The sequence below is a fragment of the Nelumbo lutea genome, chromosome 5, assembly GCF_056320005.1.
Source record: "Nelumbo lutea isolate HS-2025 chromosome 5, American lotus-T2T, whole genome shotgun sequence".
NCBI lineage: Eukaryota > Viridiplantae > Streptophyta > Magnoliopsida > Proteales > Nelumbonaceae > Nelumbo > Nelumbo lutea.
The window spans coordinates 56,987,331-57,015,025 of NC_142688.1; the positions used below are offsets into that span (position 1 = coordinate 56,987,331).

At 35.2% G+C, this 27,695-nt stretch overlaps 1 protein-coding gene and 1 pseudogene across 3 annotated transcripts; both read left to right on the forward strand.

The window, feature by feature from the left end:
* Positions 1-1,048: 1,048 nt before the first annotated feature.
* Positions 1,049-12,315, forward strand: LOC148852576 (nascent polypeptide-associated complex subunit beta-like). Of its 3 annotated transcripts, none has more exons than XM_088944009.1 (6): positions 1,049-1,212; positions 3,589-3,656; positions 6,056-6,204; positions 6,426-6,482; positions 8,877-8,915; positions 11,591-12,315. In XM_088944009.1, exons 2-6 carry the CDS (start codon positions 3,589-3,591, stop codon positions 11,743-11,745), a joined length of 468 nt encoding a protein of 155 aa, XP_088800135.1. In that variant the 5' UTR covers positions 1,049-1,212; the 3' UTR covers positions 11,746-12,315. The 3 variants fall into 3 exon arrangements, with proteins under 3 accessions (XP_088800135.1, XP_088800134.1, XP_088800133.1); XM_088944008.1 differs by having other exon boundaries at positions 1,119-1,910; XM_088944007.1 differs by having other exon boundaries at positions 1,165-1,416.
* On the forward strand, positions 4,093-5,826 carry LOC148852577 (small ribosomal subunit protein uS9-like; annotated as a pseudogene).
* Positions 12,316-27,695: the final 15,380 nt, after the last annotated feature.

Below are 27,695 nucleotides of genomic sequence, written 5' to 3' on the forward strand. Positions count from 1 at the left end.
GGTTATCCAATTACAAGTATTAACCGTTAATTAAATAAAATTAGAAAAATAAAAACATAATAATATAAAAGGTAAAAATGGAAAGTAAAAATAAGCTTTAAAATACAAAACATGATAAGAGTAAAAATGAAAGTTACAAAATCAGGCTTTTTAACGAAACATTATAACCATCCTCATCTTTATAAATGGTACAGGTACAAAAATGAATATAAATATAAAATTTCTATAAATAAATAAATTGTACCTTGAATATATAAATTATAAAATATTGCAAATAATTATAGTATGCATGTATATATTAACTAATTGAGGTAAACATAGTTATAACCATAAAATAAAATAAATTGTATCAATATAAATAAATATTATAGACACATGTACAAACATTACATTTATATACATAAATTTATAAAACTATAAATTTTATACTATTATGCTTCAAATCGGCTTCCGCTCGCCTCTTCGGCACCGGTTCATGCCTTCGTGGTCCTCATTGTTAGGGCTGTTCACGAGTCGGATTGGGTCGGTTTACTGGCATTTTTCCAATCGACCCGACTGGTCGGTTTACCTAGAAATGAAACCGAAACCGACCCAGTATTAATTAAAACCAACTTGGTCAGTTTCAATCGGTTTGGGTCGGTTTTGTGAATGATTCTCTTGGTGTGAACGGCAAAAGATTCAAGTCTAAGAAAGCAAATGCTAGATGCCTGGAAATTAAAAATGATTTGATGGATTAAAACTGATATTATATATATATATATATATATATATATATATATATATATATATATATATATATATATATATATATATATATATATATCCACAAATGCATATCTGAAATATATATTAAAACTGAAATATATCATATATATATATATATATATAATATCTGAAATATATTATATATATAATATATATCTAAATCGGTTTATATTTTTTGTAACCCAAAACCAACCGATGCTAAAAAAAATCGATCAACTCGGATTGGATCGGATCGGGTTGGTCGGTTTGATCGATTTGGGTCTTGTTATGAACAGCCCTACTCATCGTAAAGGCATACTAGGAAAATAAATAGAGGGTTTTGCAGAGACGGTTACTTGGTACTCGGAGGGTTTGAGCGGTTCAATTTTCAGATAACGGGTCGGGGTGCCCTTGTCATTTGCAGGACCAGGGCTTTGCATCGAGCAAATTTTGAAGAGAACAGTTCAGGTTAAGCTCTAGTGTGAGCCCTTCAAAAATGGTTTTTCAGTTTTTCTTTCTTGAAGATCCCCCATGTTCGTTTCGGTGATATCAGATTTCTGATTTTGTCGTTGTTATTGGAACTTAGGTTTAAACTGATTATAGTTATAGCTTGATATTGCTTGATTGTTTGGACTATTCCTTCAGATGCAAATAATTGGGGAAAAGTTGCAGGTCGGTTAGGGTTTAGCTGTTTGATCTTTTTCTAATAGACATTGCATGCTGTTGCATTCTTCAGTTTTGCTTGATATGTATGTCATCACCATGTGTATCTGTGTGGTTAAACGACTAACTTGGTTTCAAGTTTAGCCGGCGAATCTTTTGATATAACCTCCCTGTGTACGTGTGTGTGTGCTCATCTGATTTAACCTCCTTGTGTACGTGTGTGTGACAACTGACGAGGGATATTTTGTGGGAGAGGAAAAGAAGCATCATTTAGTGAGGTGGGAACAGGTGTGTAAATCTACGGAGCGAGTTTGGGTAGTGGGTATCTGATTAAAAGGAATACACCTCTTTTAGGGAAGTGGCTTTGGAGATTTCCCTTAGAGGAAGGCAGATATGGCACAAGGTCATTGGAAGCATTCATTGTAAATGTAGCAGACAATTGCTGGAATGCAAAACTTGAGTCTTACACTACTTCAAATCCCCCTTGGAAAGAAATCTCTGAGGTACTGCCTACCTTTCTCAATCTTATCCGTTTTGATGTGGGCTGTCAGCTGTGAGAATGGAGTCTTATTTTGGGAAGACCTCTGGCTTGGGGATCTACCACTCAAACCGGAGTTTCCTATACTTTATTCATTAACAAACCTTAAGAATGAACCTGTTTCTAGATTTGGCTTGCACTAAGAACGTGGCTTAAATTGGGACTTTGGTTTCAAAAAGGGTTTGAGGGATAATGAGTGTGAGTCACTTATCATCCTACTCTCACTTTTGGAAAAGGTCTTTTTGGATCAAAATCTCTTGGATGGTAGAGTTTGGTAACCCTCACCTGATGGCCCCTTCTCTTGTGCTTCCTTCTTTAACCTTTTCATCAATTCAAAACCTTTGGGGGTGAATTTCCTGGCGAGAGAGAGAAATTTGGTGCAAACCAATTCCTCCTGAAGCACATTCTCTTTGTTGGGAAATATTCATTGAAAAGATTAACACCTATGATATGCTATAGAAAAGAAGGCAAAACAATCGCCTTTCTCCTCATGCGTGTCTCCTTTATAAATCTAGTGGTGTGACTCTTCTTCATTTACTAATCTCTTGTTCTTTTGTGACTTGTATTTGGGATTACATCCATTTTCTCTTTGGTTGTAGATGAGTTCCCCCACAAGATGTGGTTAGTTTATTTAAGTCTAGTTTCTTGAGGCAATAGCAGAAAAGGGGAAGATGCTCGTGGAGAATAAGAGCAACACTGGTATGGATTGCCTGGAAAGAACGAAACCAATGGATTTTCCTAGAGAAAAGTAAATCTAAGGAGGAAGTGATTGAAATCATAAAGGTTAAATCTGCACATTGGGCAACAACAATGGAAATCTTCGTAGATGTCTCTACAAATGACTTATTATGGAAGTGGTCTGAAGTGGTACAAAGAGATACACACAAAGCAGTTGGAATGGAATGGAAACCTCCAGGCGAAATAAGCTGAAACTAAATTTTGATGCCACCTCTTATGGCAATCAGGGGAGGGCAGGTATAGGGGAGTCTTTAGAAACCATCAAGGAGCAGTATTGGCCTTATTCTTGGGACCAATTGGATTTAGAGACTTGGTTAAGGATGGAATAGTGGCTCTCTTACAAGAACTAAAACTAGCAATACAGTTAGGTGTTAGCGAGCTAGAAGTAGAGGGTGAATCTTTGTTGGTTATTTCTTGGGCGAAGCAAGTCAAACAGGGAGCAGATAAATCCATATTATTTTGGGCAATATTGTAATCTATAATAGCAAGAAAAGGGGGATGGCAAACCCAAATAGTGTGGACAAGCTGCTTTTCTAATGATTTTTTGGGCTATTTTGTAGCTAAAGCCATGTATTTATCTCACACATTAATTAATGAGTTTATTTGCTGATAAAAAATGGTTACGGAACTTAGATGATGCAGAGGGATGTGGTACTTATTTGGAAATTTTTAGACCATAACATAACTGCATGCTATTTTCTGAAGATCTTGATTAGCCTTGTTGAACAACCTTCTCCTATTTTGGTTTTGGTTACCTGTTTTGCATTCTTGGTTTTCTTGAGCGTTGGCCTTTTCTTTGTATGGATTCTGTTTGTCCCGTTACTTTTTTATTTAAAGTGCAAATACTTGTGATGTTTTAATATCATTAGGTTATTCCATTTCCCTGATACATTGTTCATTTGCAGATGAATCGCGAAAAACTTATGAAGATGGCTGGTGCAGTTCGCACCGGTGGAAAGGGTAGCATGCGAAGGTGTGTTTAATATTATTTTGTTTCTTACTATTCTTTCAAAATATGTTTGATGATCCTTAGAATTTAAAATGTGATCTTTTAAAATGAGGCCAGAGCAAAGATTCTGCACTTCCATAATAAGATTTTCTAGAGCAAACCAATTTGGTTAGCTAAATTCTTTTCTTGTGGAAGATTATTAACTTCCAGCATTTTATATTGAACAACTACAAATGGATTTGTGCTCTTCAATGAATAGGCCACCTCATGGATGGGTTGGTCTTCTCGAATTTGGTTGCCTATCCTACTTTTAATGCAGGCTATTAGTGAAAATTTTCCACTTGTCATATTACTTGGTTGTATGGTGCTATTTAAAAACAATAAATTTTCAGAAGTCTTGTTTCTTCCTTGTTAAGTGTCGTATTTTACGTAACTTTTGGATTTACTTGGCTTTCAATGTAAAGGAATTTGGTTTATAATGCCTGTTTTTAGACACTACTTTTTTTATATAATTTTTAATGTACTGCATATTAGCAAATTCATTTTGTATAGAGTTTTCACATAGACTAATTTTCTAAGATTTAATACATATAACACATTATCAGCACCTGAATTTATTGATGTAAATGTTTCTGACAGATATTAACAGTGATCTGCAATCCATTGTATTCACAACAGTTAGATGATTTGCTCATCTTCTTGACCTTCTAGTATTATAATGGGAAAACAGTTTCTTCCATAGAAGCACTGAATGAAAATTTTCCTAGAAGAATTCAATGAATGGTGCAAATGCCATGATGGTTTTTGGTAGGTACCCTTGTGTGGGCGTCTCACCTGAAAGCCATGACCTATGGCAACAAGGCACCTATCTAGGCAACTAGCTTCTACCTTGGAAATAAAGTGCCAGCCTTGGTGACAAATGACAAATAATGTGCCTTATTATAGTATTATTGATAATGCTACATTTGTTTTGGCTAAACAAGGAGTATATAGACATCATTTTTTTCTCAATGTTAAAAGGGCGGTGGGTCTTTTTGTTGTTAAGGGTTCTATTCCTTGCCACTTCTTGTTGTATTCTCTTTTACTTTTAAGTTTTAATTAGATTCTTTGGGTTGCTGATAAAAGAAAACATGCTTTGCCATGTTGAGAGGAAATCTAATATTCTTAATGAAGAGAATTGGTACTTTTTTCAATTAACATGCATGCTCCATGGTATATAACACTAGGGAATAGTAGGGTTTAGAGAGGAGAGGACGGAGCATAGGTAAAAGAGAGAGAGAGAGGCAGAGAACAAGAGGGAAGGAGCACATCCATGGCGATGTCGATGGAGTCCGTTCAATGTTTTGGCCGAAAGAAAACGGCCGTTGTCGTTACCTACTACAAGCGCGGGAGGGGCCTGACCAAGATTAATGGCTGTCCGATTGAGTAGGTGGAGCCGGAGATCCTTCATTATAAAGCTTTCGAGCCCATTCTTCTGCTTTGTAGGCACCGGTTCTCTGGTGTTGATATGTGAATCCGAGTGAGAGGTGGTGGGCACACCTCACAGATTATGCAATTTGACAGAGCATTGCTAAGGCATTGGTTGCGTACTACCAGAAGTACATAGATGAACAGTCGAAGAAGGAAATCAAAGACATTCTGGTGAGGTACGACTGAACACTGCTTGTTGCGGATCCTTGGCGTTGCAAGCCCAAGAAGTTCAGTGGGTGGGGTGCTCGTGCAAGGTTCCAGAAATCATACCGTTGAAGAACGGGGTTTGTTGTTGGAGAGACTTCTCTTTCTGGAGTCATATCATTGGCTTACTCTTTTTGGTTTGTGTTGGTTAGGGCTTCTATAAGGAGCGATCCAATGACATTACGCTATGGAGTTTGTTTGAGTTTGAAAATTTTGAACATTGGATGGTATAGTGCTTTAATTGTGTAATATTAGAGTTTAGAATTCAGTATAAAAAAACTAGGGTACTAGCAATTGTTTGGATTTTTATTTTATGAAATTCTTATCACTTATGCTTCGCCTAGATACCTGCTCGGTCGACCAGGTAACTAGGTGCCCCCACTGTTGCCCTGAATCACCTAGACTCCTTGACAACTATTTTCCCAGCTACCTCCTCTAAGAATTGTCTACATAATCAGAAGTTCACATATTATCTTTAAAATCTATTGCAATTGCCTGTCAACTAACTGTCATTGATGGTAATGAATTGGGTTTAATGAAGGCTCTATGGTATTTGATTATTTGCCTTGGAAATTGAAACTGATTTATATTTTTTTGTTCATAACTCTCGGTTTCTTTTCTTTAGTTTTTGCAAATATCAGTTTATCTGCTGTAGACCTGTATCCAGTTTTTAAACTTGTCTGTTGTGTTTACGAACCATGTATTATGCCTTTTTTTATAAGCACCATATATTATTCTTTTGGTTACAGAAAAAAGAAGGCGGTTCATAAGACTACAACAACAGATGACAAAAGGCTTCAAAGTACCCTGAAAAGAATAGGGGTGAATGCTATCCCTGCAATTGAGGAAGTCAACATTTTTAAGGATGATATGGTCATCCAGTTTTTGAACCCTAAAGGTAACACCTAATGTTCAAGAATGTGCTATATTCAGTTATGGGCCTCAATGCGTTTTTCTTGAGCCATTGATTTCCTTGATATAAGCCTCAAGGCATAAGCCTTCTGTGGTTTTTAAAATACTGGTGAGAACCCACCATGAAGTGGGCCTAAAAACATTTATCAACCATTGCCAATTTTATATGCTTTCTCATTCTAATACTTAACTTTTCTCCTATTTCAGTTCAAGCCTCGATTGCTGCCAACACTTGGGTTGTTAGTGGCTCTCCTCAGACAAAGAGTACTGTTTACTACTCTCTTTATTTAGAACAATGCAATTTTGCCTTTTTTGAATTTCAGTATGTGCAAATATATCATTAATTGATTCACAAGAATGGTGGTCATTCTTGGATATATGTGCTAAGCCTAGTATTTTAGGTTGTTTAATTTTGTTACCGTACCCTGAAAATTGTGTTTGTGATATTCATGTCTGGTTAACACGATATATATTTATTGGAAAGATCAGGTACCATTTGTTTAAAAAAGGCTTTGCACACAAGATTCATGAGGCCAAACCACCTATAGAGTGAGTCATATTAGATGACCTATACAAAAGCAAACAACATAACAGGTATTCAAAAATAATATCAATCTCTTAAAATTAGTCCCAGGTCATCAAGAGGGGTATCTGCAAACTTCTTCCTCATGTAGAATCACAATCTAATATTAATATTGTTCCTCGTCAGTTCATCTTCGTGAGGGAATATCTGTGGAAGATCATTGCATTGCTGTCCATCCAAATTATACCAGTGAGAATGGCCTTCCATGGAAGCCTGCCCTTCTTCAAGAAACCAACTTGCCCATGGAAGAGAGCCTCCAATATTGTGTGCTGAAAACACCGGCACAATTACAGAACTCAGCCTTTGTGTTGGATTCCATGCCTCTCTTTTTTAGCTTTATCCTTGGTGAGACATTTGACTAATGTTCCAGTCCACACCAAGAAGGCGAGTTTTTATGGTACATTTGCTTTCCATTCAATTCTACTAGGGAAATCACAATGTTTAGGTTCTATAATCTGCCTCCTGATTGAGAAATATCCACTGTGCTCTCATATCCAGATGCTGTCAGTTGTCGTCATAATGTGCAGGTTGCTGAATCATTATGAACTGAATTTGGGTACCCAGAGTGCTCTATGAGCAGCAAACCTTTGCATCAAACGATGCCTCCCCACTCTGAATTTTGCCTCAGCAGCAGAATCATTATGAACTTTTTCAATATTCTTCCAAGATGAGCAGCAAGGTTTATCTGAATATGGATCCCATCCTCCCCAACTAGAGCCGAACTTGGACATTTTTTTATTCCCTTTCCAAGGTGATCTTTTAGGAAAGCTTACCTTGATTCCCTTTCCAACTGGAGCCTAATTCAGTTCTTGGAATGTTCTAGTTCCCAACCCTACAGCAGATCTAGGAAAGCACACCTCAATCCAAACAAGGTGAAACTTGGGCTCCTCTTTTCAAACTGAGCTTTTTGCCCTGTTTTGCTAGTAAGCCTAGTATTGGGAGGAGAAAAAGGTATTAAATTGGATGGTTAGTTAAAGTGCTTGTGATCAAGGTGAGCTTACCTCTTTTAGACAGGTAAGAGAAAGGCATTTGCTAGGGTACTTTTGAGCTTACCCCCTTTAGACAGGTACCGGTGTTCATGGGTCGATTTGTGTCATTTTCTTCAACTGACCTGACCTAGTCGGTTTACTTATTTATTAAACCCAAACCAACCGGCCCTGTAGCAAAACTGACTCAAACGTGAAGGGTCGGTTTTGGTCGGTTTATCGGTTTAGTCAGTTTTTATATATATTTTAAACTAAAACATCTATTTCTAAATATCTATTTATATTTAAGTTTATTTCTTTTTAGTTTTTATGAAAAATCAAAATATATATTTAAATCAATTAGTTTTTTTTTGTGCAAAACTGATTTTTTTGTCAATATATATTTAAATTTATACAAAACTGAATTAAACATTGTACCATTGTATTATATTTGTATTGGTTTTACGCTTTTAGTTTTTATTATAAAAAACCATTTTTTTTCAAAGTTCAAACAAAACACAAATAAAATATACCAACATTTAACATATAGGGTGGGTTCTAATTAATAATTATTTAAACATATATGAAAACCGAAACCAAACCGAGTTGTCAGTTTATTTTCTAATACAAATCGAAGTATGAAAACCGAAATCAAACCGAGTTGTCAGTTTATTTTCTAATACAAATCGAAACCGACCGGTTGTTTTGAAAAACCGACCAACTCGGGTTGGGTCGGTGGTCGGCTTGACATTTAATCTGAACACCCCTATAGACAGGTAAGATGCCTTCCCAGATGCCAGTTTTATATCCACCTGCTTTACACTGGATCCCAAATTGAGCAAGATGATTGTTTAGCTCCCAATGGTATGCATAAATGTTTAATGGGGATTTTGTCTTTTGCTATTATTCATTCAATTCCAGAATGTGATCTGCTGGTACAATAAAATGGTTGTAATAATGCTTTCTGTTGGCTATGGCTGCTTAAATTTATTATTTATCCTTCTGTGAGTGAGGGGAGGGACCATCATCCTTACTTGTGGGCAAGCATTATATGTTCTCTGTTTATTTTATATAGTTGCAGGAGCTATAATTTGATCTTTTCTATTACAGAATTGCAAGATATTCTCCCAGGGATCATCAACCAATTGGGTATGTGCCTTTTTATCTTTTGTATTACAAATTCATGTGTTATTTGTCTAATGTTCTTTATTTCATGACTGCATTGAAAGTTGCTATTATTTGATTGATAACATTTAATTACAATCTTCCATGTTTCTATCCTTTGACATCCAGATACTGAACACCATACCAGTGTCTAACAGGATACATACCTGTATGTCACTGGCACTGCCTGGAATCTTCTCTTGTAAAAAGCATCAACTCTTTCAGAGCATATTTTATAGTACTGAGCGTTTTTAAATGCGTACCATTTTTGTGTTTTAACAAATCATTGTAAAAAAGTTCGTGCATTTTAGAAGTATGATTAATTTTTACAAGTTACAAGTATTGAGAAATGACACTGTTGACCTATTTTACACAACAATTCAAATAGAAAATGTATTTTTTATTGATAAAAAATAAAGCAAATGAGATAGGTTTTTTTTCCTTTCTTCTCTTGAGTATAATTCCTCTGATTCTGTTGTCAATGCAGTTTGGATCCTTGGTGTGTTTCCAATTCAATAATTTGGATGTAAAATCTAAAATGTGGTTTCTCTTGTACAAGGGCTTCAAGCTTGATCTAAAATGAGAACCATGTTCTTGCATCGTTTGTTATGCCCACATGGTGTACTATGCAAAAACTAGTAAACTTGTATAAAAAAAGATTTGAGGCTTCAATGTAAACTAACCTCTTTGATAAAAAGAAAATGAAACCTCTCATATATCGCTTAAGCATGTAGTGTGTGGAGCCGCCCTTCTTTTATGCTTTAGCTTACAGCAAGCAAAGAGAAGATTTTGGACATTTGGACCAGTGTTTGAATGTCCCTTTTTTCGATAGGTATCTTTTCTTGTGCCCCTTTCAGTAACACTTCTGTACTTCAATGGGTGCTTGCACATATGGGGCAAGAAATGAAAGAGTGATAGCTCATTTAAAAGTTCTACTGTCAGACAACACTGATGTTGATAACTTGTGGAAATTTGATTTTGCTTTCTTCACATGCTTAGATGGTCCTCACTTTGGAGGTTGAATTGCATTTCAAGTGATTTTGCTTAGGTGGGGGAGAAACAAGAATGCACAAAGGAATGCCTTTAGTTTAGAGGTGTTCATTTTCATGATATTTTAACTTTCAAGAAATGAATTGTTAGAAAATAGGTGTGCTGGTGATATAGGATGGGAACGAGAAAATGTCTCATGATCTTCTTATTGTGGGAAATAGAGGGAAACCAGATCTGTAATGGGATAAGGGGAAGAAAAGTAAAGGGGTCTCAGATCAAACATATTGGTGGGGGGGAGTGAATTAGCACTTCTGCAAAGGAAAAAAGAGTAAAAGGGAGAGGAACATTACAAAATAACTCAATTAGAATTATTATATAATAGAAGAAACATATTTATAGGCTTTAGAGGGGGGATTGGCTACACCACTTGTTCGCAAGCTCCTGGTCTCTGGTCATAGTTGTCAAAGTCTTCTTTCTGATGAGTAACAACAATGTGTTATTATTAAATCTACAATATAAAGTTATATGCTTGTGGCTACAACTTAGACATTGGGTTGGTGAATACATAAGCTGTATACCTACAGGGGTTCCCCCTCTATCAATGAATAAAGGATCCCCTCCTACCCCCTAAAACATGTCTTCTCTTTTCACCCCTTGTTATGCCAATGCATTTGCAAACCCATTAGCTGATTTTTTTTTTTTTTGGCAGATGGCAATAAGCATTTTATAAATAATCAATCAAGATGGTTAGTTACACAATGAAAACTTCCACATTAAAGCTTGAGATGCAGCCTCAGAAGCAAAATATAATTACAATTAATCCCAAAATAATTGGTCCCTGTACATCCCTTGCTTAGTTAAAGAATTTGCCAACGGATTTGCTGATCTCCTTTCCATTGGACTCTCACCTTTAAATTTGAAGTTAGCCACTTGAATTTTCCCATGGCCCCCTTAAAGGACCAAGTTACATGCTCCGGTTCCTTCAGCTTTGTGATTACCAATTAGAATCACCTTCAATCAGCAATCTCCTAACATTCTGTTCTCTAGCAATCTGTACTCCTTGTAAAAGTGCTTGGACCTCCACACTATAGCCATCCCCCACTCCAATAGGACCAGAGAATAGGGCAACAATCTGATCCTTTGCTAGAAAATGATTTATGTAGGTTACTTAGGCCTTATAGTAACCATATTGATTTTATTTTTTTATCATATGTTGGTTAAAGAACCATTGTATGTGGATTAGTTGATCTTGAGGTTGAACTCAACTATCTTCTTTGGCTTCTTGTGTACAAGTTGCAAACTCTGTATGTGGATTAGCTGAAATGTTTCATCCTGAAATCTCATATCAATTTTGTGGTGAAACAAATGGGTTGCAGTGGTTTAAACATGGGAATGCAAATAGGTTGAGTGTAAATTCATGGTAGCTTATACTCTGAAACAATGATAAACTGTGGAATATGCACATTCAAAATTCCTGATGCTTAGCATTTTTTTGTGGAGAATTTTAGATTTAAATCATGGTTTTACAGCAACATTTGGTTACCAGTTTATTATTCATGCTCCTAGTTGAATGTTGGTGTCAGATGTTTTCATTCTAGGGAGATGATCAATGTCTTCACTTTGTACTCGTGTGAATTTGCCTTTTTGATGGTTCCTCGTATAACTTACAGGGCCAGATAACCTGGACAATCTGAGGCGGCTTGCAGAGCAGTTTCAGAAGCAGGCACCGGGAGAAGTTGCAACACAGGAAGATGATGATGAGGTCCCAGAACTTGTTGCTGGAGAGACATTTGAAGCTGCTGCTAACGAGGCTCCTCCCTCCTAGAGATGTCTTTGGGAAGCCTTCTGTTTGTTATTATTAGTCGTATTACAAGCTAGTGGATTTAGTTTTAGCAACAGACCAAAATTGATATTGTTCACAAGACAAGCTCATGCAAATGGTATCTTCCATCACTAGTGTGCATCAAATTTTATGTCGTGTGGCAACTGGCAGGTGCTGGATCTTTTGCCTCTTTTGGTACGGATGAAGAAGCAGAACTTTTAGCAATTCTCAAAGCTCTGTCGGTGTCCAATGATCAGGCGTGGAACCAGATTGTCATCGTCTCCGACCCTTGCCAACCTTGTCTGCTTTACATACTGCTCATGAGCAGATTGATTGGATGCTGTCAAGTCCTTAGCTAGGAATACCCCTCGGGTTCTTTTTTATTAATGTAAATAGGGACACCTTAATATACCTGCTCATAAGTTAGCTAGCTCAATATGTCATATTTCTGAGAAGGCGTGGTTACATGCTCCTACTTGGTTACAGGACAATATGTATGTATATTTTGATCAGCGGATGGTATGAACTTTTAGTTTATGAAAAACAGGCAGGTACTTGATTTTTCGGTCGTTATTTGTATTCCCAAATCTCAATGATCCTTTTTCTTTGTGCAAAAACTTGAGCTTCACTGGAACTGCGATCTCTGGAACTGATATTACAAAGCTTGTTCGGATCAATGGGAAAAGAGCATACCAGGTGCAAGACAAATGTGCTAGAGTGAGCGGTGCATTGTTGGTTGGACGAGGAATAATACTTATATAGTCATAATAATAATAATAATAATAATAATAATAATAAGGGAAATTTTCCAATTAGTATCTTGCAAGGTTCAAAATATCGATACGCCATATCGGTTGAATTGATACTCCTTTTGGTGGTTTTTTTTTTTTTATTTTTTTAGCCAATAGGTTCAAGGGAGCCGGTTTAAGTCTTTACCACACCTTGAACCGGTTAGACCACCGATACCCACTGTAGGGGTGTATCGGTGGGGTGCCATAATGATACGTATCGATTGATACGGGCTGATATGCGTTGATACTTATCTTATACTTTGGGCTTAGTGTCATTTTGGTCCCTAACTTTAGAATGTGGTAATTCAATACCTGAACAGTCTCAAATCCTTGCATCTTCTATTTAAGAAAGTTGAGTCACATTTTAGTGGCCATTTTGGTGACCCCAACTTTTTGGAATAGAAGAAGCAATGATTTGGAATTATTAAATTTTTGTCAATGTTTGGATGGTTGATCAAGAAAATTAGATGACATTTGAAGGGCATTTGTGTCTTTTTCAAATGTCACTTAACAGCTAGTTAACAACTGGTTAATGGTAGGTATTGGATTGACACGTTTTGAAAGTTCAGGTACTGAATTGTCACTAAACCCAAAGTACAAGGTACTAATCGGGAAATTTCCCTAATAATAATAAAAAAACATGAATGTGTCAAAACTCTCTAACCAAGAGAAGAATATCCTCCAGAGAGGAGCATTTGACTCCACCTGTAGAGCCGAGACATCTAGGTTCATCGTATGCATCATATCATGTCTGATTGGCAAGGTTTCTACAGTACTAACTCGGGAGAAGACAGTCTCGTTATAAGTTGTTGGGTCGTTATCTACCAAATGGATTCGACTATTGTACCGGAAAGGCATGATATGGGAAAAACTTACAACTAGTAAGGCATGATACCAGAAAAACTTATAATCGGTATCATAAAAGAGGTTACCAATTGCCCTTCATCAAATTCATGGGGGTGTTTTGATTGGTCAAATCCCTTCAGATACCATTTCTTTCCGGTATCATAAATTTTCCCCTACGAAATACATGTAAAAGTTGTCTCCAAAGTTGGTTTCAATCCTAGATCCTTTATTTTTCCTCAATTTAGTTAGTGTTTCACCCTTTTGATGTTGAGGGTGGGGTGGAAGGAGGTTGAGGGTTTGAGATTTCACTAATCTATTTTTTTCCAAGGAAACACATTTTTGAAAAATTCAGTGACTCAAGTCTATAATGGCATTTGGTTCAAGTATATTGTTTTCATACCTCAACTTGAAATCGATAGACTTCACTATTTTCTATCCTATGAAAATGCAATCAGGAATTTCCGTTCCTAATTTTCTCTTTTCAGGTTTGGGCAGTCCTGCCTTTGCTAAGCACCCCCACACTTTGAAATATTCCAAGTTAGGTCCAAAACCTTTCTAAAGTTCATAACAGTTTTTCCCCATCTTCCTATGAAAAATTCTATTTCGTATGGCTCCGTTTGTTTGTGATACAAACACCAAACTAGAGTATTTATGTACTCCGGTTCGTGTTTGCGAGCGTTTGTTTGCAATACATAGAAGTATCGATTATAAGCGTAAAAGTATATTTTCTAATAGGATTGCATCATTCGAAGAGTGCACTACTACATCTATTTTTTGGATGCAAACTTGCACTCTTCGAGTGACAATGTAACTAGGGTATGCTTTTGTGCTTTTCAACTGAGAGAGAGGAGATCTGCTACGTCCCTCTCTTCCAACGGTAACTTTTTCACTTCCATCTTTGACCATGGCATGGTCGTAGGTGCTCGACGATCAATATGCTGATCTCCTCTTGTGTTTAAACTAACTTGTCTTTTCATTTTTTATGGTCATGTCGTCTGGGTTGCAGGGTTCTTGCCAATCTTCATCTAGGTGGTCGATGGTCGGAGTTCTTGCTTATTTTCATGTTCAATCTTCATCTGGGTTGAAGTCTTTACTTCGATCTAAACAAGGTAATATTAGATATGTCTTGAGCTTCACAGATCTGATGTATAAATCCATCTTCGCCCATATACACATATAGATCCGGTATTTTGCTTTGACTAAAAGTTTTTTTTTTCATTTTTTGTTGCTTCTTTCTCAGATCTACACATCTTCCGCTTTGTCTTCAACAATCGAGTATGTGCACGGTGAAAGTTATTCTTCTTGTTTGTTAATCATTTTTTATTCTTATCATTGTTGTTTGATGAAGACCTATTCTTGAGTATGTGATATTTGCCTTTCTTTATACAAGATTTATAGTTACCATGGTATTGATAAATCATTCATAGATCATTTCTCAGCATAAAATATGATTTTTGGATTTCCCCTTTTTTCTTGAAAAAACAAATCATCAAATATGGAGTTGGCTTTTGGAAAAAAAAATGAAAGTATGAAACTGTTAATACAAGCAAAACCATCATAGGTCCAATAATAAAGCAATGCATCCTTGCATTCCAAACACCAAAACATGCAGATCTACTGCATTTTTGGATATCCTCAAAAATACATTCTTCTTCTTCTTCTTGATTCCAATGAATTTTCTTCCTTTCCAATGCAAGGTATCAAATGTTTTTTAAATAGGGAATAAGACTTGAAATCTTTTTAAGTTGACAGAAATTTTGATGATTTGGTACATACCTTATTCAATGCCCTTGTTCATACAAATTTCAAGTGTGAAATTGCATTCATAACATAAGGTTACTGACTTATTGCCCAAACAACAAATGCTCCTATCCGAACTATTGATCACGGAATACATGTATATAGATATTTTCATTTTTGGATGCATAAGCTAGAATTGGATACACTCTCCTTGCTAGAATGCAAGATATTATTTAACAGAAAAAAGACAAATGAACATATCTTATAATGCTTATTGCCGTAAGTTACAATGTCTTTGCAAAAATTATTGAATTATTCATAAGAAAAGCAAATCACTACATCAAATAACATCCATGTATGATGGTAGGAAGAAAGTTCTGTACATTTTCTTTCCATACATTACAAAATGCTATTCCTTGCAGTAAAGATCTCCAGTTCATCATTTTCACATTCTAGTAGAGCTTGCACTACCATGTCCATGGTTGGCCTCTTGCTTCTATCCTCCTCCACACAAGATATACCTATGTTAATCATCATTACTGCTTGATTCCTGTTGAACTATCCTTGCAATTTTGGATCGACTATATCTTCAACCCATGCATCTTCTATACTTTCAATCTTCTTCTTTACCATCTTGAGAAATCTTGTTATCTTTGTCTCCTCTTCTCCATCCACAACCACCCAATTGGAAAGTCGAGTACCCTTCACAATTTCTAGGAGTACAACCCCATAACTGTACACATCAACCATGGCACTAATAGGAAAGGTTCAAAGACCACTCTGCGCCATGTACCCTTTTGTTCCTTGAATCCTAGAGAACTCTAAGCTAGATCCACCTTTGAGAAAATTTGGATAGTCCAAAATTTACGATCTTAGGCTCAAAATCATTGATTAGGAAGAAGAAAAGAAAAACGGGAGCATATGCAAATATGGTAGTATGATATGAATATGATATGGAAGTTGGGTTTTGTTACGTTATCCATGGAACATTTTTTTTTTAATTTCTTTTTTCATTTGGAGTTTTCTAATGTAAGGTCTTAATTGTAGATGAAGCTTAACTTTTGTTGCAGCTGTGATCACAATAGGAATTGACCAATGGGGACCAAAATTGCATTGCTTGTTGATAATTCAAACCTTAGAGTAGTAGAAGGCTCATAAAAAAAGCCAATTGGTTTGTCATTCAAGGATAGATTTTTGGATTCCAAAATTAACATATAGTTCAAATTGGTCCAAAGAAATGCCAACTCACTAACAGTCTGTCTAGAGGTGTAGTTGATTACTTTAATATAATATCCTTTTTTAGTAATCAAGGTCTAATATTAGCAAGTGTTTTTCATTGGCATCTGGCTTACCTGGGAAAAGGGATTGTTATAGAACTCGGTTCAGCTAACTAGGATTACCTTTTAGGCAGCCTTCTGAAAGACTGACAGCATGTTGACCTGTTGAGGTTACTAGATCATGAGTTGACTGTTCTAATATCTCAACTCATTGTCCAATAGATCTTTGGGTGCCAGAGGTGAAGTTGATTAGCTACTTTAAAAAAATATACATTTTTCTGTTATCAATAAACAAGGTTCAATATAGCTTTTGTTGTTGATTTACCTGGGAAATGGGTTGTTATATAGAATTGAGTTAAGTTGACCATGATCAAGTTTTAGGCAGTGTTCTGAACACTAATAGCAATGGGTGAGTGGTTATATAGCTCTAGCTCTCCCAATAAAGAAATGGGTGAGTGGTTATTTGCAACTAATTTGTACTATTTACATTTATGTTCACATAATACAAAATTCATATTCAAACTAGAATAAAATGAAGTACCACATTTGACACCCAATTTATTTTTATACTGTCTTACAATGGCATGTTGTCTCATGGCATTCTTTTGACTTGTTAGTCAAGCATGAGGGTAACACATGATATTGTGGCCAAGCATAGGCGGATTAGTACAACCATTAGTGCCATTATGACATATCTTGCAGTGGTTGTCATCGTCAAACAGTATACTGAATCTATGAGTCAAAAGGTGCAAGAGGTTAGAAGCCTAGGGAAGGGAGTTTTTCTTAACACCGTATTTAGTAGTGAGGCATCCTGTTTTTCTCAAATTAGGATGAGAAAGCCATGTTTTGATTCCCTCTGTCATTTACTTGTGATACATAGTGGACTCCGGCAAACCATTAACATGTCTGTCGAAGAGAAAATTGCAATGTTTTTGTACACTGTAGGGCATAATGAAAGGAGTAGTGTCATACATGTTACCTTCAGGTGTTCACAAGAGGCTGTAAGCCGGTATTTCCACAAAGTCCTGCATGTTGTACTTAGATTTTACCTTTTGTTGGTTATAAAACCAACTGGAGAACAAGTACCCCTGGATATTAGGAATGACTCCCAATTTATGCCATATTTTAAGGTATATAACAGATGTTTACACTTTTTTCCTTAAAACCTCCCTAAACTATGAAATTAACATAATTCAGTTAAATGTAGGATTGTATAGGTGCAATTGATGGGACCCATATCCCATGCAAAGTGCATGTTGAGGAACAAGGCTAGTTTCATGGTAGAAAGGGAAAAACAACACAAAATGTAATGGCTGCAGTGTATTAGCTGGGTGGAAGGTTTTGGCCATTGATGCCACAGTCCTCTATAATTCCCTAAGAAGGGAATGCAAACTCCAAGTCCCAAAAGGTAACTTAAATTGATAGTTTATCCTTTCTAATACTCGAATAGTGGACTCCATTGCCTTAACTAACTGCTTATTGTCAATGATCACTCCACGAACTATAAGAAAATACTACTTAGTAGATGCTAGACATAGAGACATGCCAGGCTTCCTAGCACCTTATTGAGGCACAAGATACCACCTCAATGAGATACAAGGCCGGTTTTCAGAGTCCCCTAGGGAGATTTTCAACCACAGGCATTCATCATTGAGAAATGCAAAGGAACGTGCTTTCAGTGTTCTGAAGAAGCGTTGGGCAATCCTTGATGCAACACAACATTTTGACTTTGACACAGAGGTCAAGATTGTTATAACTTGTTATATGCTTCACAACCATATCATAGGAGTTGATCCACATGACCAGTACACCTGAGAAGGGATCCGTGAGGCAGATAGGCAAAATACATCCGGTGGGGATGAATTTGTGATGAAAGCACCAATGCAGATTCTCTTACACCAAGGCTACAAAGAAACGAACTAGCAAGGTGGTCCACATTTGGGGACCAAATTGGGTCAAACATGTTCCGGGATTGGAGGAAATTGCAGAGATGATTAGGAGTTGTAGTATTTGGATTTACTCATCATCATTTTTAGAACCAATTTGTTTTAATTGTAGTTCTTATAATGTTTAAAACAAACATCCAAGTTATTTGTTTTATTAGATATTCATGACTTGGTATAAGCAGTTTAATATATCAACAATATAGTTTGAACACTTTATTTTTGTATTGTACAATGCTATTTTTATGTTGTTGATTACTAAAGGTATTTTCAATATTTCTTTATGATAGTGTATGTACATGTCTATGTGTTATTTACTGCATGAAATGGAATACTTTGGTAGGGATGGTCTCTAGTAGAGATACAACAAGAACATCTATTAGTAATAGGAAAGATGGCAGTAAGGGAAATAATGTGTTGTCTATCTCTCAAACTATGTCCAAAAAGGGTGATTGAAGTCGACAATAAGATGGAATGATGCCATGAACAAGGCATTAATTTATCTCATTGGGCAATAAAATTGATAAGGGGTTTTGGACATCTACATACACATCAGTATGCAAGGAGATGACTATCTGTTTCAATATTGATATGAGAACACCCCATATTAAGAATAGAATGAGAACATTAAAACCCATATACATGGAAGCCAAGAAGCTGCTTGGGACTAGTGGCTTTGGCTGGAATGAATCCAAAAATCAAATCATAGCTGACCCAGTTGTTTGGATGATTCCATCAAGGTAAATGTGGCTTATTTGGTTTTTTTAATTAATACTTAAAAATTAGCAACCGGTAATGATGTCATCTACAATGCAGGCCAATCCATTTGCACTGTGCATTAAAGGCAAGGTGATGGAGATGTTTGAGGAGATGCAAACAGTTATGGGAAATGATCAGCCTACTAGTGGGAAGGCTATGGCAGGGTTTGAGTCCATGACTGAGTGTAATGTTGATGTTGATGATGCTGAAGAGATGACCTTGAGATCAATGATGTGCAACAACCCCATTGACTGTTGATGAATTCGTTTGTGAAGATGGTACCCAATTAGTCTCCAACAACAACCATGGGGTAGGTTCCTCAAGCTAAAAAAAAAAAAGAGTGCATGGATTAAAACCGAAGCCCAACTAGGACTTTATTGATCCAATTGATAGAATGAATATTACAATGTCAAAAATTGTATCTGCACTTACAATGGAGACTGAGATGGATTTCTTGAACCGTTTATGGAAGGAAGTTATGGACTTGGAAATGTATGACATCCAGGTTCGAAACACTGTCTTTTGGGTACCTAGGTGAACATGAGAAGGAAGCAAAGATTTTCCTTGCGAGGGACAAGCCATTTAGGGCTTAGATGGTCCTATCCATCATATCTAAGATGACTGATTTTGGTGGAATGCAGTAGTACATCTTGTCTTGTTATGAATTGGACAATGGAACACTTCTACCATTTTTTATTATAACCAAAATTAGGTTGATGCACTTGCTGATGAAACATATTAACTAGTTGGTTGCAGCTATAGTAGTTTTTAACACTCCTTAGTACTTACTTCTATAATGATACTTTTGACTTACTAGTATAATGGAACTTTCTTGTTATAACTCTTTGTTTCTAGTATGCCATCATATGATTGTTGCTTGAAATATATGTATAGTTAATTACATTGTTGATGTCTTATACTCACATCAACTTGTCCTACCGATGAGGTGTGTAGGATGAAAAAATCCTATGTTGTGTTCAAGGGGAGAATCTAAGTGTGTATGACTCATGGTCCAAGGGTCAAAAGCAAATTGCTGGGTTCAGGGGGAATTCTTATTGTTCATATAACAGTTGAGAGAAGCTGAAGATGTATACTATAAGTATTGTAAAGTAGAGTTGGATACAACATATTCCTCTAAGAAGTTGGTTGCAGGGCTATCCACATGTACAATTAGGCCATATCTGATAAAAGGCATCATTGGATTCTTTACTGTGACCATGAGAGAGAGAGCTATGAGTGGGGGAGAGAGGGGGGGGGGAAGGATTTGTGAGTAAGGGAGGGAGAGAGAGAGAGAGAGAGAGAGAGAGATGGCTTAGATGCAACTCAACTTAACACTAGGTGTGTGTGTGTGTGTGTGTTTGTTATCCTTTGTTATGGATATGGATCTGTTTTCATCTATTCATTTTTATCCTCTGTTATCATTATCAGATCACTTATAGATGACATCTCCCCAAAATACCTGCCTATAATTTTTGAAAATCCCATTTTACCCCATATTAATATTCTTCCTTCTCCTTATTCATCATTCTTCTCATTCTCCTTTACTACTCCCTTCATTGTTGAATCAATGAGCTGGAATTATTGCCACCACTAGTTGACATTTCCACACACACACAAACATATTTATATATACCCCCACAAACACTAGCAAGGACCCGTGCGATGCATGAATTTTATTAATCAAGAATGAAACAATCAAGTCTTATAACACAAATTAAAAGAATCAAAAGAATTGTCTAATTGATTTGCCAAAAACTAAAATAAACTATAATAAGAATGGTCAAAACAAAGTCAATTGCCTAGTTTATGGAAATAATCATAAACAATTGTTGAAATAGCTTACCACCTTCTAAAATTGTTGTTTCCTCAATTTCTCTACATTGTAATCTTGAAGCAACAAATTCCCTCATTGAAACCCTTGTCTAAGATTTATTTAATCTATTTTCAATTGATATGTCTTTGTTCCATCTATTAAAACCATATGGAAACAATAAAATATATTGTAATGGGATATATGATAGGTGTATTTCATCAATTCTTCTTAAAATGCCTTCATTTGTCTGAATAATAATATTTTGATTTCTAACATCTTCAAAACCATCACCAACCATTAATCCAACAATTTCATCTATTATTGACCTTGTGTATTGTCCTCATTGTCTTGATTCTACGATTCATATGCATAATTAAGGTACATTGTCGTGAAGGTTCATATCTCTAGCTTTTCAAAATATTTGTTTGTATGGGTTTAGAATATCAAGCATTGATTGCAACTCTTGCACCACCAATGGATCAATTTGTACTATACAATCACTTCTCCTAACTGCATGTATTTGATTTTAAACCTATATGATAAACATATAATTGAGCAAATTTTAGTATTCTTGTAGGCCTTGAAATCAATGATCCTATCTTGTAAAAATTTTCTCCATTGATCCTAAAACAATATGGGCCTCTTCCTTTATAATCAATCCTTCCATCCATTGATGTAAATGACATCATAGAATTGTAGCTTCTTATATTTTTTTTCTTAATTTGTAGTTATTGAGAAGCAATTTTAAATGGGGGGTAGGAGGAAGCAATGGTAGTTTCACTTGGCCATTCTTATAACAAAGTGCAAAACTTGGGTCAATTAGAACAAATAGTTTTCTCATCAATCCACTTAACTGAATGACAATGTTTACACTTTACAGATCTTTCACCAAAATTCCATCTTTCAGTAAAACTCCTTTGCAGTTGTCATGAAGAATAATTTGGCGGCCAATTCAAGTTATGATTGGAAATAATAGCATCAACATTTCCTTCTTGCAACAAATTATCAATTTCTATGCTTTCAAAAACATTTGCATGCTCTCTCGATAATCTAGAAGTTAGCTCCAAAAAATCCTTTGCATGTTTAATTAAAACTTTGATAGATCGAGATTGTTCCCTGGTATCTAAATTTGATAATCTCTTATAAAGCATGTTCGCTAAACTTACAATTGAGTAAGTCTTCTCACAAAATGTACATCATATTCCCTTTGGAGCATAATAAAACCTGAAGTTCCTTAATCCTTTGGGCTAAGTCAAAACCGATGGAATTTGAATGTTGATGCACTTTTTGATTTGAAGTAATTGCATCATCATTTCCTTCTCGCAAGCAATTAGAGGGGTAAATCAGGTCATGCTGGGTTGGCACAGCGTGGCCCGCTTGCGGCTCACGCAAAGAGCTGATCAAGTCGGGTCGTGCTTCCCTCCCCTAGGATAAGTTGGGGGGTTGGCCCACTGCATGAGCCCTTGTGGGCCCATGTCATGCAAGGATGGGCTACAGGCTGAGTCTTGGCCTTGGCCAAACTGGGCCAAAATGTTTTTTTCTTTTTTTACATTTTGATTTTTTATTTTTTTGCTAAGTAAAAGTAGTGTAACACTAAAATACTTTACTTTCCTTTGGGAACAAATTGAAAACAAACAAAATTTTTAACAAAGAAATGAAAGAAATACTTAACAAAATATAAGATGGACAACAAATTGGAAAAAATAGAAATTTTATTTCATTTAAATTTGAACAATACAATGGTAAAAAATACTAACAAAATGGAATAAAATTTTAAAAAATACTTAACTTTTCTTTAGGATTGAAAAGACAAAATTATAACAAAGAAAAGATAAATACTTAACAAAAAACAAATTGGAAAAAATAGGAATTTTATTTCATTTATATTTGAACAATACAATGGTCAAAAAATACTTAACAAACTGGAATAAAATATAAAAATATAATACAATTACAAATTGAAAATAAAAATACATTGTTTAAAAAATAGCAAGTAATTTAAATAAAATTTATAATAATTTTAAAAAATGCTACAAAATTATTAAGTATACAAAAAAATATTTTCTTCAACATTTTTCTTAAAGTACCACCTACATCTCCATCTTGATTTTGATCATCTGCTTTAAGTGAATCATCCGGTGTAGTGCCATGCCCTCATTTGTCTTGTAATCTATCCTTAGCATCCAGCCAACCTTTGAAGCAGTGCACATCTCCAGACTTTCATCATTTATGCAACTTCTTTTGTCATCCAACACTTTTAGTACTTGCACTAAAACAAGATTCCGATGGAAATGTAGACACCGAAGGGGTTAGTAGATCACATGACATGGCGGCATGGATTTGATAACTTTTTTCATTTCCACTCCACTAGGCTAAAATATTAAAATTATTCATTCCCTTCGAGTCTAAGGAATCACTTAAACTAGAAATATTTACTTGTAAAAAAATTAAGTTCAATAAATGAACTTGTTGATGAAGTGGCAACATATTTCTACCTCCTACTTAACAGAGACCAAACTCTATCTTTTCCACTACTAGAACTAGTTGTTTTAGAAGTAGAAGTTGCACCTATACAAGTTGTAGATTTTTATGCCTAATTATTTAAGATTCATATAAGCTATACATTTTAAATAATAAATTATTATTTTTTCTTTTTGATTTCCAATTTCAATATTCATATTTTCACAATATGATTCAAGTAAAATATCTAAACCATCTTTCCCTAGTCCTAGGGTCTAATGTTATAACTAAACAATAAAGAAGAGAAATGTTCTTCCAATATTTTTTAAATTTATTTTCCATTACTTTAACAATTCTTGTAAATTGTGATTTTTTCTATATTTTGCAAAACATTCATCAATAATGAATAATTGGTTAACTAAAAGACAACTAGGTGGGTAATAAACACCTAAAATTCCTTAAGTATAATATCATGTGGCATTTTTGCATTATAAAAATCAAGATACTTATTGTTGAACCATTCTTTTTTGAAAAAGTCAATTTTCATCAATAAAATGACTAGTAATACAAATATAACTTATATTAAGGGCCCGTTTGGCACGTCTTTTTGAGAAGATCTTCTTGTAGCTTTGACAGTCAAAAGACGCATTGAGCTTTTGATATACGATCTGGGCAGCCTGAAGACAGTTTGGCATATGTGCGTCTTTCTACACATATGCCCGTGTCTTTCCACGCGAGATTAAAATGCAAAAGACACAGAAAGCTTCAAAAAATCAGATTGAAATGGGCTTCTTGCATCTTTTCAATGCACCGTCTTTTGGTGGCTAGATCTTCCGCAAGCCAAATGGGAATAGATAAAAAATTGGTCTTCCCGGCTTGTAAACAATCGAAAGACCGTGTGGAAAGACACACCAAATGGGCCCTAAATATAGAGGTCCAAATATTAGAAGTATTTGCAACTCTCGAATTAAGACTTGATAAAATAAAAATTAAATTTTGTTTACTTGAATACAAAATTTTAAAAGCATATACTTTAATAGTATTTCTATAAACTTTTTTAAATTGAGAATTTATAGAATTACGTAAAAATTTTCAAGTTTATTATCCTCGACTAATAAAAATGGTTGTTCAGAATGTATAATATATTTTGTCAACTCTTGCCTCATTTTTTCTTGTGAATATTTAAAAGTACCAAAACACCACTCTCATTTTGTGTATGTGATTTTTCCTTCCCTTCTTTTTCTTTCCCTTCTTTTATTGTTTCTCTTGGGTGAGCAAATGTCTGCCTGAGTGGCTAATACCACTCTCGCTATAGTAGCTAAAGTCACTCCTATGTTTTTGATAAATGACCATTTTTTCCTCCCCCTCAACCTCCTCTATTTTAAATGGTTTCCAAACCAGGATAGTCAACTTAGTGCCCTTCTTTTTATTTCCCCTAGTAATAGTACTAGGGATGGGAATTCCAACAATGTCAATAACATCAATATCAATGCTAACACTATCGTGTTATGACTAAACATCGCCAGCATTGAACATGTTGGGGAACTAGTTTCGGAAGGAGCCAACCATTTTTTAATCTAACAAATAAAAATTAATTTAATTACACTTACCCTAATTGTTGGTTCAAAATCTCAACTTGATTTCAATGGTTGAAGCCTCCAAGCTTTCTAGCAAATTGTTAATTTGAGATATTTGAGCAAGCCTTCTTCTTGTTGAAACTTGAATAAAATCAAGATTTAAGAATTTGATAGTAGATAGAGTATTGAGAGCGTATGAGAGCTTAAGAGAGTATGAGAAGAGAATTGTTGAATTGGTGTGATGAGAATGGTGGAGGACAGGGATATTTATAGGAATTGAAACTAATTCAATTGCCCAAAATACCCTAAAAACTAGTTTTTTAGTTGTTGGGAGGGGTATTTTAGTCATTGTAAGGTCATTTATCACTTTACCCAAAATGCTCCACTAAACTAGTTATTATATGGTTGTTGGGGACATTTTTATCATTTTTTCTCCCCCCAAAGCCAAAATACATAAATACCCCCCTACATAGTTGTTTATAGTTATTGGGGGGTATTTCTATAAAAACCCCCAAAAAAGCTAAAACTAGCCCTTGGGGGAGGGGGTATTTCCTCGAGCGGGCCAAATAGTGGGCGACATGGCCTAATTTACACCTCTATAAGCAATGGTTAATTTCTAATAGTGCAGAAGTTTGCTTCAAAAAATCCTTTGCACATTTAATTAAAACTTTGAAAGACCAATATTGTTTCTTGTGGCCTAAATTTGGTAATCTCTTACAAAGCATGTTCCCTAATCTCACATAAGCTAGGGGTTTTGATTAAAAATCATAACCCATATTTTATTTTCCTATGTGAAACTAAAATCCCCGCCGACAAAATGTCCTTATTGGCCCGTTATTTTCATTATCCTAATGTCTTTCTTTTTCTGCCTAAAAGATGAGTTGGAGGATTAGCTATTTTTTGGAAAAATTGTTTAATTGCTACTGTCTTTTTGAGCAAACCAAGGTATGTTTTCCTAAAAATATCTTATACTCCTTTAAATAATAACTGGTTACTAGGATTTATTTATGGTACTTTAGGAAAAGCCCATAGGAATGATTTATGGCTACTGTTAAATCAAAAACTCTAGCAATTTAACTTACCTTTCCTTTTAATTGGAGACTTTAGTGAAGCAGGTAATGTTAATATCCAAGATCCTTCTACTTCTAATTATCCTTACCACCTTTCCTATGCTCAGTACCGAAATCTAATTTTTTATCGTAATTTAATAGAGCTTTACATTCAAGGCGATACAGTTAGTTGGTTTAACAAACACTCTATCGGTCTTATTTGTAGAACCTTAGATAGAGCTTTAGGCTCTCCTGACTAAATTTCCTTTTTTTTCCTAACGCCACTCTTTCAACTTCTGCTAAATGGGGATTTGATCATCATCCCCTTGTCCTTAACTTGTCTCCTCTCCAGACATAATATTCGAAACCATTTAAATTTTGTGAGATGTGATTATCAAATGAATCTTGTAAATTAGAAAATTTTAATGGATGAAACTCTCAAATAAATGGTTATGCAGCTTTTAGAATTTCTTCAAAGTTAGATATAATAAAACATAATCTCATCAATCGGAGGAAGTATAAATTTAAAGATCCCATCATAATTTGAAAGATATTGAATCTCAAATTATCCAGACAGAACAATCTAATCCATGGGATCATCAAAAGGTTGTGACTCTTTATAAGAAATTTGATGATATTCAACTTCAGATTGAGAGCTTCTAGAAACAAAGATTAAGGCAACCTTGGCTGAATTTGGGAGACAAAAATACTAATTATTTTCATAAAAGTACAATTTATCACTAGAGAATGAGTGAAATACAAGAAGTTAAAGATCATCAAGGAACTTGGATAACTAATCACAAAGCTATAGGAGCCACCTTTATAGAATCTCAAAGCCCTTCTACTGACCTGTCATTTGTCAATAATCTCTTTTCTCCTATTATTACTGAAGAGGAAAATCAAATTTTAATTGCTATTCCATCTGAGGAAGAGGTCAAATCAGCACTCTTCGATATCAATAGTCTCAAATCCTCAGGTCCTAATGGAATACCTTCTTTAATCTACAAAGAATTTTGAGACCAAATGGAACCTAAAATCATTGAATTTTATAAGGATTTTTTTTTTCAAAATAAGAGACTACTAAAGTGCTTGAATCATTCTTTTATTTTCCTCATCCCTAAAAAGAAAAATAGTACTACAGTTACTGACTATTGTTCAATCAGTCTCTGTAATGTATTGTACAATTTTCTTTCTAAGGTTCTAGCAAAAGACTCCATACTGTCCTAGAGAGTGTATTTCCTCTCATCAATCTACCTTTATCATAGGACGACAAATGACAGATAACACTATAGTAGCCCATGAAATGTTCCATTTTTTGAAATATCATAAACAGGGCACAAACTTTGTGGCCATAAAACTTGACATGGCCAAAGCCTATGACCACCTTGAATGACCTTTTCTTAGTGAGATACTCAAAGCACTAGGCTTCAATCAGGATTTATGTCAAATGATCTCTGAGTGTATATCTACTGATGAACCTACAATTTATCTATAATTTTTTAGGACTTTAACTTGGATTTTTATGTCGGTTTTATTAATTTTTGCCTTAATGCTAAAAATAAATTTTAGGGATAATTAATCCAAGAAAAGGAAGGAAAAAGGAAAGAAAAGAATGTTCAAAATGACCAATTTCAGCCCAGCTCGGTTCTGCAAGAGAGAGCACTTTGGCCCAAGAAGAGCAAGTGGATTTCTTGAGAA